General features: G+C 56.9%; 1 protein-coding gene across 4 annotated transcripts in view; it reads right to left on the bottom strand.

Annotated features, from left to right (window-relative positions):
- MLPH (melanophilin) overlaps nucleotides 1-15,357 on the bottom strand; it is a 47,516-nt gene that overhangs the window by 14,759 nt on the left and 17,400 nt on the right. For 3 of the 4 annotated variants that reach the window (XM_029225536.1, XM_029225538.1, XM_029225537.1), the window contains exons 3-9: nucleotides 12,387-12,605; nucleotides 12,160-12,272; nucleotides 10,363-10,401; nucleotides 9,689-9,792; nucleotides 8,399-8,518; nucleotides 7,157-7,358; nucleotides 4,877-5,016 (exon numbers count right to left, since the gene is read on the bottom strand). In XM_029225536.1, coding sequence (XP_029081369.1) covers nucleotides 4,877-5,016; nucleotides 7,157-7,358; nucleotides 8,399-8,518; nucleotides 9,689-9,792; nucleotides 10,363-10,401; nucleotides 12,160-12,272; nucleotides 12,387-12,605 — 937 coding nt within the window. The remainder of the gene's footprint in view (nucleotides 1-4,876; nucleotides 5,017-7,156; nucleotides 7,359-8,398; nucleotides 8,519-9,688; nucleotides 9,793-10,362; nucleotides 10,402-12,159; nucleotides 12,273-12,386; nucleotides 12,606-15,357) is intronic. The other variant, XM_029225539.1, reaches the window with a different exon arrangement.

Genomic DNA, 15,357 nt, shown 5'->3' on the forward strand with positions numbered 1-15,357 from the left:
GAGGGTAGATTCTATTGAGTCTGATGGGAATAAATCTTTCAGAGTAAATGAGGTTGAGAAACTTCAGAATCCCCTTGAGAAACGGGAACCTGAGGCCACCCCAGGCAGGAGCTGACGAGGGTGGGGGGGTGGAGATTTATGAACTGCTGTCAGAAGGGAGCGCTGTTTCTACTTGGTAAATAAAAACCCCACACATACAGACACACACACGCACGCATGTCCAACACACATGTATGCATGTATGCACGCAAACACATATACACGTGATGGCAGCTGGCCAGCACGACAGGATACAGCTGGGGTGACCAAGGCATCCAAGTTTGAACCCCGAAAGCCCTATGTCCTGGGAACCCTTCGGCCCCTGGCAAAGAGGGGCACGGGTTGCCCTGGTGATGCTGGTGGGGGAGAGCGAGGCCCAGAGGGGGATCTGGGTCAGCATCCAGGACGGGGTGGAGGCAGCCCGGGGTCTGGGCGGCTGGGGGTGAGCCCTGGGGTCCTGCGGGCTACCGGGCCTGCGTGGGGGACACCTGCCACAGACTCAGGTGAGAGGGCCTGTCCTGAAAGCATCCTGAGGGGCAGAGGGCCTCTCCCAGACCTGCGCGGGGGCACTTCAGGCTGTGCTCCCTGCCGGCCACGGGCTCTGGAGTTCCTCTCCTGAGAGCCTGGGCCTGTTTCCTCAGCTAAAACCCGGGGACTGAAACTCTGTCTCTGGGCCAGCCTGGCCCTGCCGGCCCACAGAGGGTGTCAGAGGGCACCTCCGTGGGTGAAGGTGGCTGTGGCCCTGGGGTTGCGTGGCTCCCACTGCCCACCCCAGCTGCCGCCGGAGCTGATCTCCAGAGCCCGCGGGCGCTGCAGGGAGGGGGCCGGGTGCTGAACCGGGGCCGTGGCTCAGGCAGACTCGGGGCAGGGCCTGAGCATCGCCGCCCCTACGCCCACAGCTACCCGGCTGTCTGTCTGTCTCTCAGACGCACATGTGCACATGCACTCGTATTAGACCAAGGGTTCTGTTCCATTCACTCCCCAGAAGGTGTCCCCAATGCGCTGGGTACACCCTCACATACAGGGTGGGCAGGAGACCCCTGCCCGCTCCGACGGCCTGGACCCCCGGATACTGCAGGACCAAGCCAGGTCCCCGGGTCTTCGCTGCTCTGACTTCCCAGCCCCTCTCTCGTTACATCCGCACCAAAGGCTGCACACCTGCGCCCCTCTGAGTTCTGCACCTTTGGCTGGGCCCACAGATGCCCAGGCTCTGAGCACGGCAGACGGCAGGGGCCTGGACGGGGCAGATGCCCCCCCCTCAGCTGTACAGTGGAAACCCGTTCAGCTCTGAGCCCCATGCATGAGCTCCCAATCGAGAGTCTTCCTTGCAAAGCCCGTGTTGGTGCCTCAACCTCCCTTAACAAAGGGGCTTCAGCGGGTCAGCAGGCGGTCCCCGGCTGACCCCCAGCGGGTCAGCAGGCGGTCAGCAGGCAGCTGACATGTACTTGTTCCGCTCAGAGATATGCAGCAGAGGGAGGGATTCAGTGGCTGGAGGACAGAGCCACTCCGGCCAGCAGGATGCTGGCACCTACCACCTCGGGAGCACCAAATTCCCAAGCAGTGGAAGGAAAGGTCAGGCCACCATTCGTCATGTGCCCTGGGAAGGTAACTGTGAGGCCCATTTTCTGACAGCCGGGGTCCTGGAACGCCAAGCAGAAGCTGGGAGCGGTACCAGAAGCGGGGGCGGGGGGCGTTGGCAGGATGAATAAAGCAGGACAGGTGACACATTCAGCGTCACTGCCGTGGCGCAGCCATTGTCACTGCTGAACCTGAGGCGCACAGGAAGGTGTGAATTGATTATGCCAGGCTGCTCAAACTAAAAGTCAAGAGCCCCGGGTCACCGTGGGCCAGGAGGCCTGCCAGGTGATGACCTGAAAGTGCGACTGGCTCATACCTTGAGTCACCAGCTCTTGAGTCACCGGAGTCTATTAACTCCCAGGCCGGGAAATGAGAAAATCAATTCTACTGTTTTCTTCCAAGCCCAGCAGATGCATCTGGCCTGCCATTATCTCCTCTGTGGTCCACCTTGTTTTAAAAGAGGGAGATGGCTCCAGCAGGCTGGTAAGACGCTTTTGCATTGTTCCGCAGGTAATTAGTTCGATCTTCACAGCACCGAGGGCTCTGAGTGGGCAAATCTGCCCAGAGAAGAACACAAGCTGAGAAGCTTCAACACGAGGGTTTCGGCGGGAGTGGCCCCAGCCTCGAGTGGCTGCTGGTAACTGAGACCAGCTGTGGGCACACTCATGGCACCTGAGAGGCAGCGATCAATACCTGGGAGGGGGGTGCTCAGCAGACAGTCATGTGTCCCCGGGGAGCGTGGTGGGCATGAACCCACGGCAGGAGAATAAGAGCTGACCCAACCAGGGTCCAGCACCGGCACCGGCACAGTGAAGTATCACCTCCAGGGCGAAAGAGAAAGGAAAGCATCCCACGACGAGAACTCGGAAAGTTCTCGTCCTGATGGAGGAGGGACACGAGCTGGGGGCAGCACAGAGCCGTGGAGAGACCACAGCCCTTGGAACGGGAGGTGAGCTGCAGGCTGGTGGTTTTCTCTGAGCAATAGAGCCTGTCCGCGTGCCGCCAGGACAGCCTGGACGCGTCCTGGTTTTCCATCTGGGATCAAGAGCCGTTGGCCCCCTGTAGACGCCCCCCAGGGAACACCTGTCTCTCAGGTGCTCAGGGGCCCAAAGCTGCTCGTGCCCCTCCCTTCGGCCCAAAGCGGGAGCCGCTCTGTCCAGGTAAATTACATGCTATCTGGACACACGGACGGCAACTTGGAATGAACTTCCAGTGTTTCCAACTCGTTTGCAGCAAAACACAGATTTACAATTTAGGAATGCAGTACAGACAGAGGAGGAAAATGAGCGACTGTAGTTTGCCACTGGTGAGGCTTTCGTGGGGAAACTGAGTCAGTGTCTTTAGCCTGCGCTCTTGGGGCGCCAGGGGCTCACTACCCACCACTTGGGGCAGGGTGCGTGCCAGGGCTCCGTTTCCTGCACCTCCTTGATCTCAGCCCCTTGGAAGCATCCGTCCTTGGTACCACATGCTGTGCTCTCTTTGGCCTCTCTCTCAGCATGAGTGATTATTTATAGAAAGTCTTTGCTGACTATCCCTCACCCAGAAAGTCCTGACCACGAGTACAGATGCGAAGACAGGCAACAGGTCAGGGGAGGACCATTCAGACTGACCCCAATAGTACATTATCCTCAAGAACTCCCGGATCCCCACGGCATGTCTGTGAGTCCTGTAAGAGTCAGCCCTGGGTCTTCCCTGATGAACAGGGACGCTACTGCCCTCTGGAGGCCGCTCTTTACACTGCCTGATTCCTTTTTCATAAAGATGCAGGTGAAGTCAGTGAAAGTAAATAAAGTCAAGAGAAAGAAATGAAGAAGAATTCCAGAGACGAGATACAAGCATGAAGCAGAGAGTAATTTTCAAGGAGGCATAAAGGATGACTGGTGTCAGTAGGACTAAATACCGGGATATGTGTTTTACTGAATGTCACTAAAGCTGCTAAATTAAAAACTTGCTGAAAATAGACAATTTAATTCTAGTCTTTATCCCATTGTCTTCTGGCCTGGACACTGGGAACTTCTCTGCCAGTGGTGGTTCTGCCACCCAGGGAGGTCTCTGTCTCTGCCCTGGGGAGGTCTCTGTCTCTGCCCTGGGGAGGTCTCCGTCCTGGCCGCACTGGCCCTCCACCATCATCCCACAGCCTTCCCAGGGGCCAAGCCAGTCACTCCCTGGTCTGAATCAAAGGACACTTCCTTGCATCAGCATTTCCCCTGCTGTTCCATAAAAGAAGAGTGAGCCCCTGGGTTGAATGACAGAGAGCGGGGTCTTCACTGCAGGCCTCTTGAGGGCCTTTCGTGCCCTGCTGTGCTCAGGGCAAAGGGTCAGTGGCTTCTCTCAGAGACGGAGGTCGGAGCAGGAGGTACGTCCAGCCCCGGGGTCGGGTGATGCTGCCAGGTGATATTATAGGAAAGAGAGCCAGCTGGGCCTGCGGGCACTGACTCTGCAGAGGGAGACGCAGAGTTTAAAAACTCCATGCTTCTGCCCTGTTGACATTTTAGATCAATTTTAGAACAACAAAAAAACCTCCCAAAACAAATAACAAAACACCTGACACTGATTCACCAGAAAGCCATGCGAAGAAAGGCACCTTCTTGGCCTTCCCTGGTGGTGCAGTGGTTGAGAGTCCGCCTGCCGATGCAGGGGACGCGGGTTCGTGCCCCGGTCCGGGAAGATCCCACATGCTTCGAAGCGGCTGGGCCCGTGAGCCATGGCCGCTGAGCCTGCGTGTCCGGAGCCTGTGCTCCGCAGCGGGAGAGGCCACAACAGTGAGAGGCCTGCGTACCGCAAAAAAAAAAAAAAAAAGAAAGGCACCTTCTGCAAGTCAGGCGCTCCTCTTCTCAGATCATTCACTTCCGGAGCACAGCTGTGAAGGGACTGAGGCTGGAAGGGCCCCTAACCTGTTCTAGGTCAGCTTAGACTGAGGAAGGGCCCCCCCAACGTCCGAGCCCGGGAAGGGTGAGCCCCAGGCAGATCAGAGGGGGAAGCGGGTGCGGATGGAAGCAGAGGGCTCAGCAGAGGCCCGGCCCGCTGACAGCCCTACTTGTTATCCCCAAGGCCCTGGAGAGCAGTCTGTAGCCTGTGGCTGCAGCGCTGGACCACACCCCTCGTCCCAGGGCTTTTGACATTGCACATCTCTGTTGAGCAGGCTTGTGCAGTTTTATAGCTTTGAAGTACTTTTAATTTCTCAGCAATGAACTGATGTTAAGGTAATAAGGCGCCACCCAAAGAAGCAACTAGAATGCGTTCTTTCTGGCCACCTTACCTGCTTCTCAGACAAGGTCTGGCTTCTCCGTCTGGGATGGTGAGAGGCCACCCGCTGAGCCCAGATGCTTTCTTCATCTGAGGTGTCCACGTCGGCCAGATAGTGGGATGGGAGCTGCTCATTCCAGAGGACATTTGTTCCTTTGGAGGAAGAGTGGGTTTGGATTATTTGGAGTGAAAAGCTGAAAGCCAATGGGCATTTTCTCCAATGAACAGAAATCAGAAATCGAAGAAAACGGAGACATGATTCTATTCCATTGATATTATGGGGCTGAGATCCCTAAATCAAAGTAAGAATGGAACAGAGTCCATGGTCCCACACACGGAATTTCAGGAGCAGAAGCCCCTGCCCCGGCCAGCACTCACCGGGGGGCTCCAGGTGGGCAAAGCAAATGTAATATAATTACATCACATGGAGTTCCACACGCCTCGGGTGTGGCAGACACGCGTCCCGGGAAGTCTCCACGAGTGGAGGTGACTTTGGGAAGCCTTTCCACATTGGTCACTGGGGACTGCTTTTCCTGCCAGACTAGTGATTCGCAGACTCTCGTGGGCACAGGTCACCTATGGTGTGGCCTGAGACGCTTATTCCTGGGCTCTGTTGGTGGAAGAGCCCCATGTTCTCACCAGGAAGTACCCCCAGAGCTCCAGGTTGGCCTGGAGGGCACCACATCCAGCCGTGCTGGGACGGGGAGGGCTTGACCCTCCTGTGGGGCGCCCCACGGAGCCAGGGTCCCAGGAATCAGCTGCACAAGCTGTTTCTGTGCTTGACGTGCAGTCGGCCACATGGCCCTGCCAGCACCCTGACCGACCTGGGGGCAAGGTCCTGAGCTCCAGCTGAGACTCTGGCCCCGTGGACACTGTGGTTTCAGCCTGGGAGATGTGCGCTAATGACCTGGCCATGCCGTGTTGGATGCCTGGCCCCCGTGAGCTCACAAATGTGTGTTGTTTAAAGCTGGTAAGTTTGTGATGGGTCATTACGTCTCAGGGCTAAGAGACGCAACCATCCCATTTAGAGCCCACGACAGTGCGCTGAGTTAGGCACTAACCCTATTTTACAACGAGGAAACCGAGGCACGGCGGTTCAGAGGTTTGATCAAGCACACACCACACTCCTTTAAACCGCAGACCTTGTAGCTTGTCTGATGCACTATTAAGAGACAACCCTGCCAATCTGTCTCCAACAGACTCTCTTCTACCACACTCGCTGTAAGACACTCCCAATTTGAGACGAGGTGACAAATGTGTCTTAGAATCAATGAAATCGGGTGGTGAGTTGGTCGAAGGAGCTGGGCTTGAAACTCAGAGCTGCCTGTCTCCCAGGCGCATTTCCCAGCTCGATACTGTCTGTCTCAGCTTCTCCCTCTCCCCGCTGCCACCCCATCCACGTGCTGGGGTTGATTAGGGATCCTGGGAGGAAATGCGTGTGTCCGAGTCTTCATCCTGTGACTTGGTCGATGTAGATTCGTTTACTCGTTGTTTATGGGGAAGTAAAACTGCCCTCCCACTGCCCCCAGACGCCTCCAGGATCCTAATGGGCATGTGAATCACGAGCTTACAGTCCCTATAATATAATGAAAAGGGAAAATGGAAAGCCGGCCCACTTCCTGGCAGACGGCATCTTACCCACCTTTCCCGGCAGCTGGTCCCACGCTGCAGCCACGTGCGAGCAGGTCGGTGGGAAGCAGCCCGTGCTACTTCTGTGATCTCATCTGTTCCTTCATCACTAGGGTACCTGGACCCCGGACCCCAGTGCACACTCCCCCAGGGCACAGGAACAGACAGTGATTCGGGATTTCATTATGAAGCCGACTGTCTGACAACAAAACTAAACTGAGGATTTAAACTAGGGTCTCAGCACTTAGGGACCTCCCGAGTCATAGCTGGAAGGGAGGTGGCGCCCCAGGTTTGGAGCTGCCCTGTCCTGTGGTTAAAGTGGTCGGTCCGGGTGACCAGTGATCCCATCATCTCAGGGACACCTGCACGTCCCTACCCCAATCCTGCTCGATGTCCCCCCATCCAAGGTGGCAATGAGCTGTGTGGCCAGGGCAGGCGTCAATGTTGGTACTTCTGAGTGTTACCAGGGAAGTGCCCAGCCCAGGGGAGCAGGGGTTGATGGCGTGTGCCAGGCCTGCACATGCTGAGCAATCACAGTGAAGAAGGGGCTGTGCACTGTAAACCAGTCAGGGGGCTGGCACAGATCGGGGTCGGGGGGCAGGGTGCCAGCGACCCTCTCCTCCACACAGAGCCCGCGCGGAAGACGCTTGTCAAGGGCACCTACCAGGTGTTGCAGTGGTCCCCGGGGCTGTCATGCAAGACTCTCCCGGCAGGCAGAGCTTAGCAAGGGCGTCTGGTCCGGCAGGCGAGAGGCTGGCCATCTGCCCTTCTGGACAGGGGTGGCACCCAGAGGCCCTGGCATCAGCCTCATCCAGGACCACGGGCTCCTGGGAGGTGGTCTCTGTGCAGGGCTCATCTGTGAGGGCCTGAGCACATGGGGCCTGTTGGCAGGTTTTACTAGGAAAGGGCAGCTCCTTGGAAAGTGGGTCTTTCCAGTCCAAGTCTTGAGGGTTTCCAGGCATCATCTGACCAACCGAACACTGGACACCCATCCTCTCTGCCCCGTGAGACTCAATTCCCTTTCATTTCAAAGGGCTCCGGACTTGCTGCTGGAGCAGGACCCGTGGCCCAAAGACCTTTTGGGTGCTGGCTCCCAGCTCCCTGCTCTGTTGTGCCCCCGCCCGCAGGCGTCTGCAGATCAGCCCCGGAAGCCCGAGCCTAGCCCCAGCTCTGGGCTGGTGCCATTTGAGCCCGGGCACTGAGATGTCAGGGCTCCAGCTGAGGGGGTCCTCGCTCTGGGGCTCGTGCCCCAGCTGCCTGTGCTGTGTGCGATGGTCCTCTGTGTGCCGGGCTCAGGCTCTAGTGCCTTTGGAAAGGGATCCCGTGAGGCTGAGAGGATCACCCCTTGTCCAGGTGAGGCAAGAGGATGGAGCCTCACGCAGGGTCCCCAGGCCAAGGGCACACAGCTAAGGAGCAGTGACTACATGGCCGGTTCTCCTGGGCGGCCCCCGTGGATGCCGTGTGTTTTGGTGTAAGTATTAACAGCAGCCTGTTCCACCCACAAGACTATCCTAGTTTGGGCAATGAAGCAGGGGACCCCACTAATGAGCCACAGTGGGTGCAGGCACATGCCGGGCACTGTCCGACTCCAGGGCGATGCGGCTCCTCTGCCCTCGCTCTTGAGTCTCAGGGGTTCTGCCTTCACCCGGGGACAGGCACCCGCCCCGAACGCCCCAGGGCCCTGACTCTTGCCCCGCGCCCCACTTCTCCGAGAAGCCGACCCCGTCTCTCCAGGGACCGGAGGGTGTGACGTTTCTGTGCCCCCCACCCCAGCTGTCCCCCTGCCTGTGATGCCCCCATGGCCATCAGACTGTTTCCCAGAATGCTGTCCCCCCACCCGGGGCCTGAAAACCTGTCGCCCAGGTTATCCTGGGATGGCCGGGGGCAGAAAAGAGAGCCCACTGACCTGCGGGTTGTCCGCGGCCACAGAGACCAAGGACAGGCTTGAGGGGTGCCCGCAGGACGGAGTGGAGTCGTCAGAGTCTGCCTCGAAGTCCAAGCCGTGAACGGGGAGGATGCGCTTTTTCTGAGCAGGAAGGGGTGCGGGAAAGAGGAGACAGAGGGTCAGCCTGACTGTGAGGGCCACACGCCCTCACCTCGGGCAGCGGGGAGGGCATCTCCAAGGGCACAGCCACCACCTGCGGCGGCGCCGGGGGCCGCCCAGAGCCCCCCACCCATCACAGGCTCTGCATCCCCAGCGCGTCTTAGAAGAGCAGAAGGAATCATCCGCTCAGCCCCTGACGGGCTCACGGCTGCTCAGAGGTGCTGAGGACACAGCCCAGCAGTGCCGCCCTGGGGGGCAGGCAGGCTTCTCTGGGCCGATGGGTGCTTCTCACCCCTCACACTTTAGCAAATGAGGGGTGCCCAGCGCGGGGAAGCAGAGGCGGGAGGGGGTCTCCAGAGAGCTCCATCATCTTTAGATTAAAGAGCAGAGTTTATTCCGAATCCTTCCCTCATAATGGTTTCCATCCTTTAAACGTACTGTGTAGGGAATATTCAACACTGGAGAGTATTCACTGAGCTCAGTCAACGAGACATATAAAATTTTCTCATAAAAAGATGCTTACAGTCCCCGGGGGCCAGCTGTGCAGACCAGCCAGCGTGGTTCTCAGAGACCCTGTCACTCTCCAAGGGGCTCCAGCCAACATCACCGCCCACCCCGCCCCACCCCTCCCTCCTGCTGCCCTTCTGTCAACCTGTCCAGAAACCCCGGGGATTACTTTGCTTGTCTTTATCACCAAAAATAAGTTAAAAAATAAGTGAAAGCAGAAGCAGACACCAATAAAAAACAAGGCTCACGGCTGGCTATAAACAAAAGCAAGGAAGTTCACAGAGGAAAGCCAGAGGGGGTTTGCTTCCCTGAAAGGTGCAAAGGCTGTTTCCGGGGGACACTAGTGCCCTCACGACCACGTGCCCAGAGGACGCTGGCCGGATGTCCAGGCAGGGCTGGAGGTCCAGGAAGGCCTCTCTGCAGGCCCCGCTCCCCTGCGGCTTTCTCTGGGGTCTCCTATGGAGAGACCTGTGCCGAGAGCACACTGCTGCTTGGTGCTCAGTGATCTCAGAGGCTGCGGGGCATGGTGGAGGTAGGCGGCTCTTCGTGCTCCTGCCCCGCGGAGTGATGGAGAGCCTGAGATTCTCAGGAAATCAGAATCCGAGCCTCCAGCATCAAGGAGGGCGGGGCTGGGGGAAGACTTACTTTGCTTCCAACGGGCTGGGCCTGGGCCCCTGTGTCCTGTTCTCTGTCCTCATCCGTGTGCTCGCTGTCTCCACTTCTCCCTCCGGGGCCTGGCTCAGGCCCACCTGCAATGGACGCCTGCATGACTCCACCAGGACAAGACCATCCGTCCATCCGCCCACCCACCCCTCCATCTGCTGTGAAGCGACCAGGCAAGGCCCTCGACTGGCCTCCCAAAGACCTATCTGAGCATCAGTTAGAGCTGGTCTGAATCACAGCAGAAAACGAACACTCTGCATCAACTTCACCGATGGTCAGCTTCACTGACCGCTTCCTAAGCGGCGTGTGGGTGAAGCAGGCCTGGAGCTAAGTCACCTTTTCCCAAACTAACCTCTTCACTTTCAGTCTCATCCCACTTGCTTCTCAGCCCCGGGCCTCCCTCCCCTCCCTTCTCTGCCCCCCCAGGACGCCCTTTTCACCTGAGCCTCCAGGTCTGTCCCCCGACCCCCAGCACAGCCTCACTCTTCCCTCTTTCCCCCCAGTCACACTGGCCTGGCCGGTGTTCTGTTCCCTCAGGTCACTACACAAGAATGATAGAGTGCATTCTGGGGTTTTAGTCTGGAAGCCCCATGGATCATCTGCCTTCCTCGGGGGCCAGGGGCACCCCGGCATCCTTGTGAGCACAAAAGACTTACTGTTGACGTCAGGTGAGCTCAGCACTTGGTCAGGTAAACCTATAGCCGAAGAAAAGCGCTCAGCAAAGACCCCAGTGGCCCTCACCAGCTACACCCCTGCGTTAGGCCCTGCCTGGACCAGCTTTTGAAACATTAACTTGAATCACTTCTTCTTCTTTTTTACGTTTGACTACTTCGTTTTAAAGGTACAACTTTCCCGATTTTGTGCTCTTTCCGTGTGCCCTTTCTTGGTGTGCTGCATTCACAGATACCAGCAGGGAGAATGCAGCCCCTGGACCATCACCCCACCCGAGACCTGCCTCACTGGGTCCACAGCAGCGGCTGCAATCAGATTTTTTGTTGCCCCCCAGTGCCACCTCCTGGCCCTCGGTGGTGACAGTTCTGAAACTGGCCGCTTCTGGGTGGCACTGGCTCCCAGCTCTGCATCCTGGCTGGGCGCCAGAATCCCCGTGACCTTTTACCTAACGCAGATTCCTGAGCCCACCCCAGTCCCTAGAAATCAGAACCTCCCGGGGCCAGGACCAGGTCCTCAGCGTTGTGACGTGGCCTGTGGTTTCCCACCGTGAACGGGGCCTCTGGCGTTGAGATTCTCAGACACTTTGGTGTGGCTTTTCCCGTGCTACCTGTGGTTCCCACAACTGAGCCCTGTGGCGGTGGTGAAACCACACTCCTGCTGCAGGAAGATCCCTCAGCTGCCTCCCGGCCGGCCGAGCAGACACGGGGTCGCGGGTGCATGTGGCTGTGGGATTTACTGATAGGCTCCAACCGAGACAGAAATATCGGCCACGATCCTGGTGAGGATCCTGGTGAGGAGGTGGGGAAAACTCCCGAAGCATAGGGTGACGGTGCCCCCCGCCCCACCGTGTCACCAGGACACTCCTAGTGACGCCAGCTGTCTCAGCACAGTTATCAGGAGAGCCACTTTTACAAATGTCCTGGTTTCGATGATTTATCACATGCCCCCTGCACCCCCGGCCCAAGGAAGCCCCCTACCCAAGGAAGCCCCCTACCCCTGTGGTCTGTTGCTCCAGGTGCCAAAAGCCATCACAGGTGAGGAAGCCTCTCGGTGGTCTGTCCTAAATTCAACAGTGTGCTAAGATTGCTCAGAAACACCTGTGCCAGGCCCAGTGAGTGTGCCAATGCCCTGAGGGTGGCTATGCCTACCTCCTGCATCTGCCTATCAACGTAGGGCTTTACAGGGCCTGAGACACAAGTAAGGCGCCTCTCCAGAAGGCCTGGGGGAGACGCCCAGGCTGGCGCCCAGTGAGGACACCCCCAATCCCAGAAGCACCGCCTCCGCTCGGGACGTGCAGGAGCTCCAGACCCCGGGGCATTCTCCTCGGTGCCCCAGATGGAGACGGTCAAGACACCGAGCCCCCAGATACTGGCCTGACAGGCTGTCACAGCCCGAAGGCCTGGCCAGGTGTTGGAAGAGCCTGGGACTCAGGTGACAGGGACAAGGCAAGAGCTTCCCGAAAACACCGCTCAGTTCTCTCCGTTCAAGTTCAGGAGACACTTCTAAGCTCAGGCAATCTCACGTCCTTCCCCCGACATCCCTCTACCCCAATGGCTTCAAGGTGGACAACACAGGTGAGCACAGGTTTAGTGTAAGAACACCATCTGGACCTCAAGTTCTTCATGGAATAAATACTTGGATTCAAAATATTAAAACAAACGATTGAGCTACAGCCCATCTCTTATGTCTTGATGATCTCATCGGACTCACGGGGAATGTTTGCTGAAAAGACAGAGTCTGGGTCCCGTACTGGATGCCTGGGAAAGAGGCTCACTCCTTACCTGCTCCCTGCAGCCTCCCGCAGAGGGACCGCGCTACCTGGGCCCCCCCCGAGTGCTGGAAGCGGGCTCTCACACGCCTGTAGTACCACTCCAGGGAGCCCCTCTTCACCAGCCTGCAGAGACACAGAGCTCAGGCCCGGGCGGGGCGGCACACACCCCCGTGTCCTGGAAGGGGCAGGCCGGGCCCCCCGCCGGCAGGGCCACTTGATCTCCAGGTCCCGGCTCACCTGGCCAGGTGGCAGGGGTCGCAGAGCCAGCCCTGCTCCTCCGGGTTGTGGCCGCAGCCTTTGCAGGTGAAGAGGCCGCAGTCCAGGCATTGCCTCTTGGGGGTCTCGAGGAGCCGGTAGGGCTGCAGGCAGCGGGCGCAGTGGGTGCTGCTCAGGTGGGCCGTGTCCGAAAGCAGCTCCCTCTTGGAGTTTTCCTTCTTAATCTTGCCTTTCAAACCCCTGAATCGGAAACAAGAAAATATCGGATGCCTTGTTTCTGCAACAGGCTTTAACTTCAAGGGCACGCGCGTGCGCGCGTGCACGCACACACACACACACACACACACACACACAGACTCTCAGATGCAGAAAACAGTGGCCCAAAGTCAGGTGGCACCATGACTTTCTTTCATTGCTAAAGGGCTGCGAACCATACAGGTTCAGAATCACAGGAGGGAGCAGGCCCACAACTGCCCGCACCACCTCACATAACTCAGTATAGCGGGAAGAGGGTGCACAGAGGTCCTGGACCCCAGGTTGGTTCCCCAGCTCTGACCCTGAACCCGGAGCTTTTCTGATGTAGAGCCCAGAGCTTGGAGACTGTATAGCTGGATGAGCGTGGACCCGTGGCCACTAGCACCCAGTGTCCAAGCTCCGTCGGACCAGACGGGGTTGGTGGCTCTGGGAAACCAGCAGGGATGGGGCCTGGTGAGGTCCTGAGGGTGCAGCTTGGTTGGGCCACACAGTTATCTAGAGCCAATCTGTGGCCCAGTTTAATTGTTTAGCAGGAGATTAGAGGAGAAAAATCCAAGAGCTTCCTGGACCGGTCAGAGCAGCAGCAGGAAGAGTCACAGAGGATGGAGCAGGACGGTGGGCAGACGGTGGGCCAGGCTGACGCTCTCTTCTGTGAGGCCCAGGTCAGCCACACCTGCTCTGCCACCCTGGCCTGAGTTAAGGGCCCTGAGCTGAGGGTGACACCAGGTAAGTGGAGGTCAGGTCGGCACCCTACAGTAAGAGTTGAGAAGCTGAACCCACACAGCCAAGAAAAAAAGCCCAGTGGTGGCAGGAATCTAGGAAGAATACTGTCATCCACTGACTACAGGCTAGGTAAAGCTGCACTGACAAGGTAGAGAAAGTGTTTTCCTTAAACCGCAGAGCACCTGGGGCCAGGTGGAAAGGGCCTAGTGTCCTCCACGTCCACTCTTGGTGTATCTGCTTCAGCCAGAAAGCCTAAAGGCCACCCCTTGGCTGGGCAGGGCCTTGTCCAGCTTGTCTCCCAGCATGGATCCCCCATTCTCCATCCAGGTAGAGCTGGACCCCCAGAAAGAAAGATGAGGACGTGTAGAGGCACACTGCATCCCCGGATGTGAAGTCCTCTTAAATAAGAGCCCGCGAGAGTCCTGGGGTGGCGGCTGGAAACTTTCAGGTGTTGAATTTGGGGGAACAGATAATGATACTCTGCTTCAGATTCCTTTTTTGTGAATATATTCATTTGTAATATATATTATTTAAAATAAATTTAATTTAAATTTTTAAAAATTAAAAAAAATTTTGTTGGAGTATTGTTTTGTCCATCTTTTTTTTCTTTTTTCGGTACGCGGGCCTCTCACTGTTGTGGCCTCTCCCGTTGTGGAGCACAGGCTCCGGATGCGCAGGCTCAGCGGCCATGGCTCACGGGCCCAGCCGCCCCGCGGCATGTGGGATCTTCCCGGACTGGGGCACGAACCCGCGTCCCCCGCGTTGGCAGGCGGACTCTCAACCACTGCGCCACCAGGGCAGCCCTGGAGTATTGCTGATGTACACTGCTGTGTTAGTTTCTGCTGTACGCACACAGTGAATCAGTTCTACACGCACGTGTATCCACTCTTTCTTAGATTCTTTTCCCATAGAGGTCATTATAGAGTATTGAGCAGAGTTCCCTGTGCTCTACAGTAGGTCCTTACATTAGTATCTATTTTATATGTAGTAGTGTGTATATGTCAATCACAATCTCCCAAGTTATCCCCCCTACCTCTCCCCGCTAACCATAAGTTTGTTTTCTACATCTGTGACTCTGCTTCAGATTCTTTAAAACACAACTTCTCTTCTTCACAGCTGGAAAACAGGAGGGAGGGAAGAGGGGACCCTGCATGGGTCCAGCAGAGTTAACACCAGATGCCTGCCAACCAGAGGGCACATCAATGGACCTGGAGGATCGTGAGGGGCCAGAGCCATCCTGCTTATCGCAATCACAGGGTCGACCAGATGTCCCTGCACTGCAGGCAGGGACAAGCCCAACATGCAGCTACAAGTTAAGGTCACCTTCAGGAATAAAAGATGCCCTGAATGTGATTTACTACACAGTAGTAGTAAACAGAGGAAGACTTGAAACTAGTCTTCCTGTGTGTGTGCTGAGTGGGCATAAAAGAGAGGAGCAGGAGGTAAGAAGAAGCCAGGCTGAGGTGGAAAGACCACAGGCTATGTTCACGGAGGTGGAGAAGACTGGGCTAAAGTGAAGATGGAAAGGAACTGAGGTGGGCAATGGGGAGGGAAACGGGCAGAACATCAAGTCCAGGGATTCGGAGCAGTGGTTCTAAAGGTGTGGTCCAGGGACCTACAGGGGTACCTGAGACCCTTTGACAGGGCCCACAAGGTCAAAACTCTTCTCATAATAACACTAAGGTAGTATTTGTGCTTTTTGCTCTTTGACCCCCGCACCGGTGGTGCAAAAGCTATGGTGGGTGAAAGTTCTGGGGCCTCAGCACAGATCAAGCCAGAGGTACAGAGTGTACCCATGGTCAATCTGCTCTCTGCCGGAAAAGAAAAGAAAGGAAAGCATGTCTTGATGAAGTGCGTCTTTGATTAAAAGTGTGTCAAGTGACAGTATTTGTTGCCATTGACAAAACTCAAGCTTTCAAGCTCAAAGACTTTTGGAAAACTTTTATGTCTCTGCTGACTTGGACCGGACAGTTTTCATCACTGAGCGGTTTCTGATAAGATCAGCAGTGATTTG

The sequence above is a fragment of the Monodon monoceros genome, unplaced genomic scaffold, assembly GCF_005190385.1.
Source record: "Monodon monoceros isolate NGI ecotype Baffin Bay Population unplaced genomic scaffold, NGI_Narwhal_1 Super_Scaffold_16, whole genome shotgun sequence".
In the NCBI taxonomy this organism is placed as follows: domain Eukaryota; kingdom Metazoa; phylum Chordata; class Mammalia; order Artiodactyla; family Monodontidae; genus Monodon; species Monodon monoceros.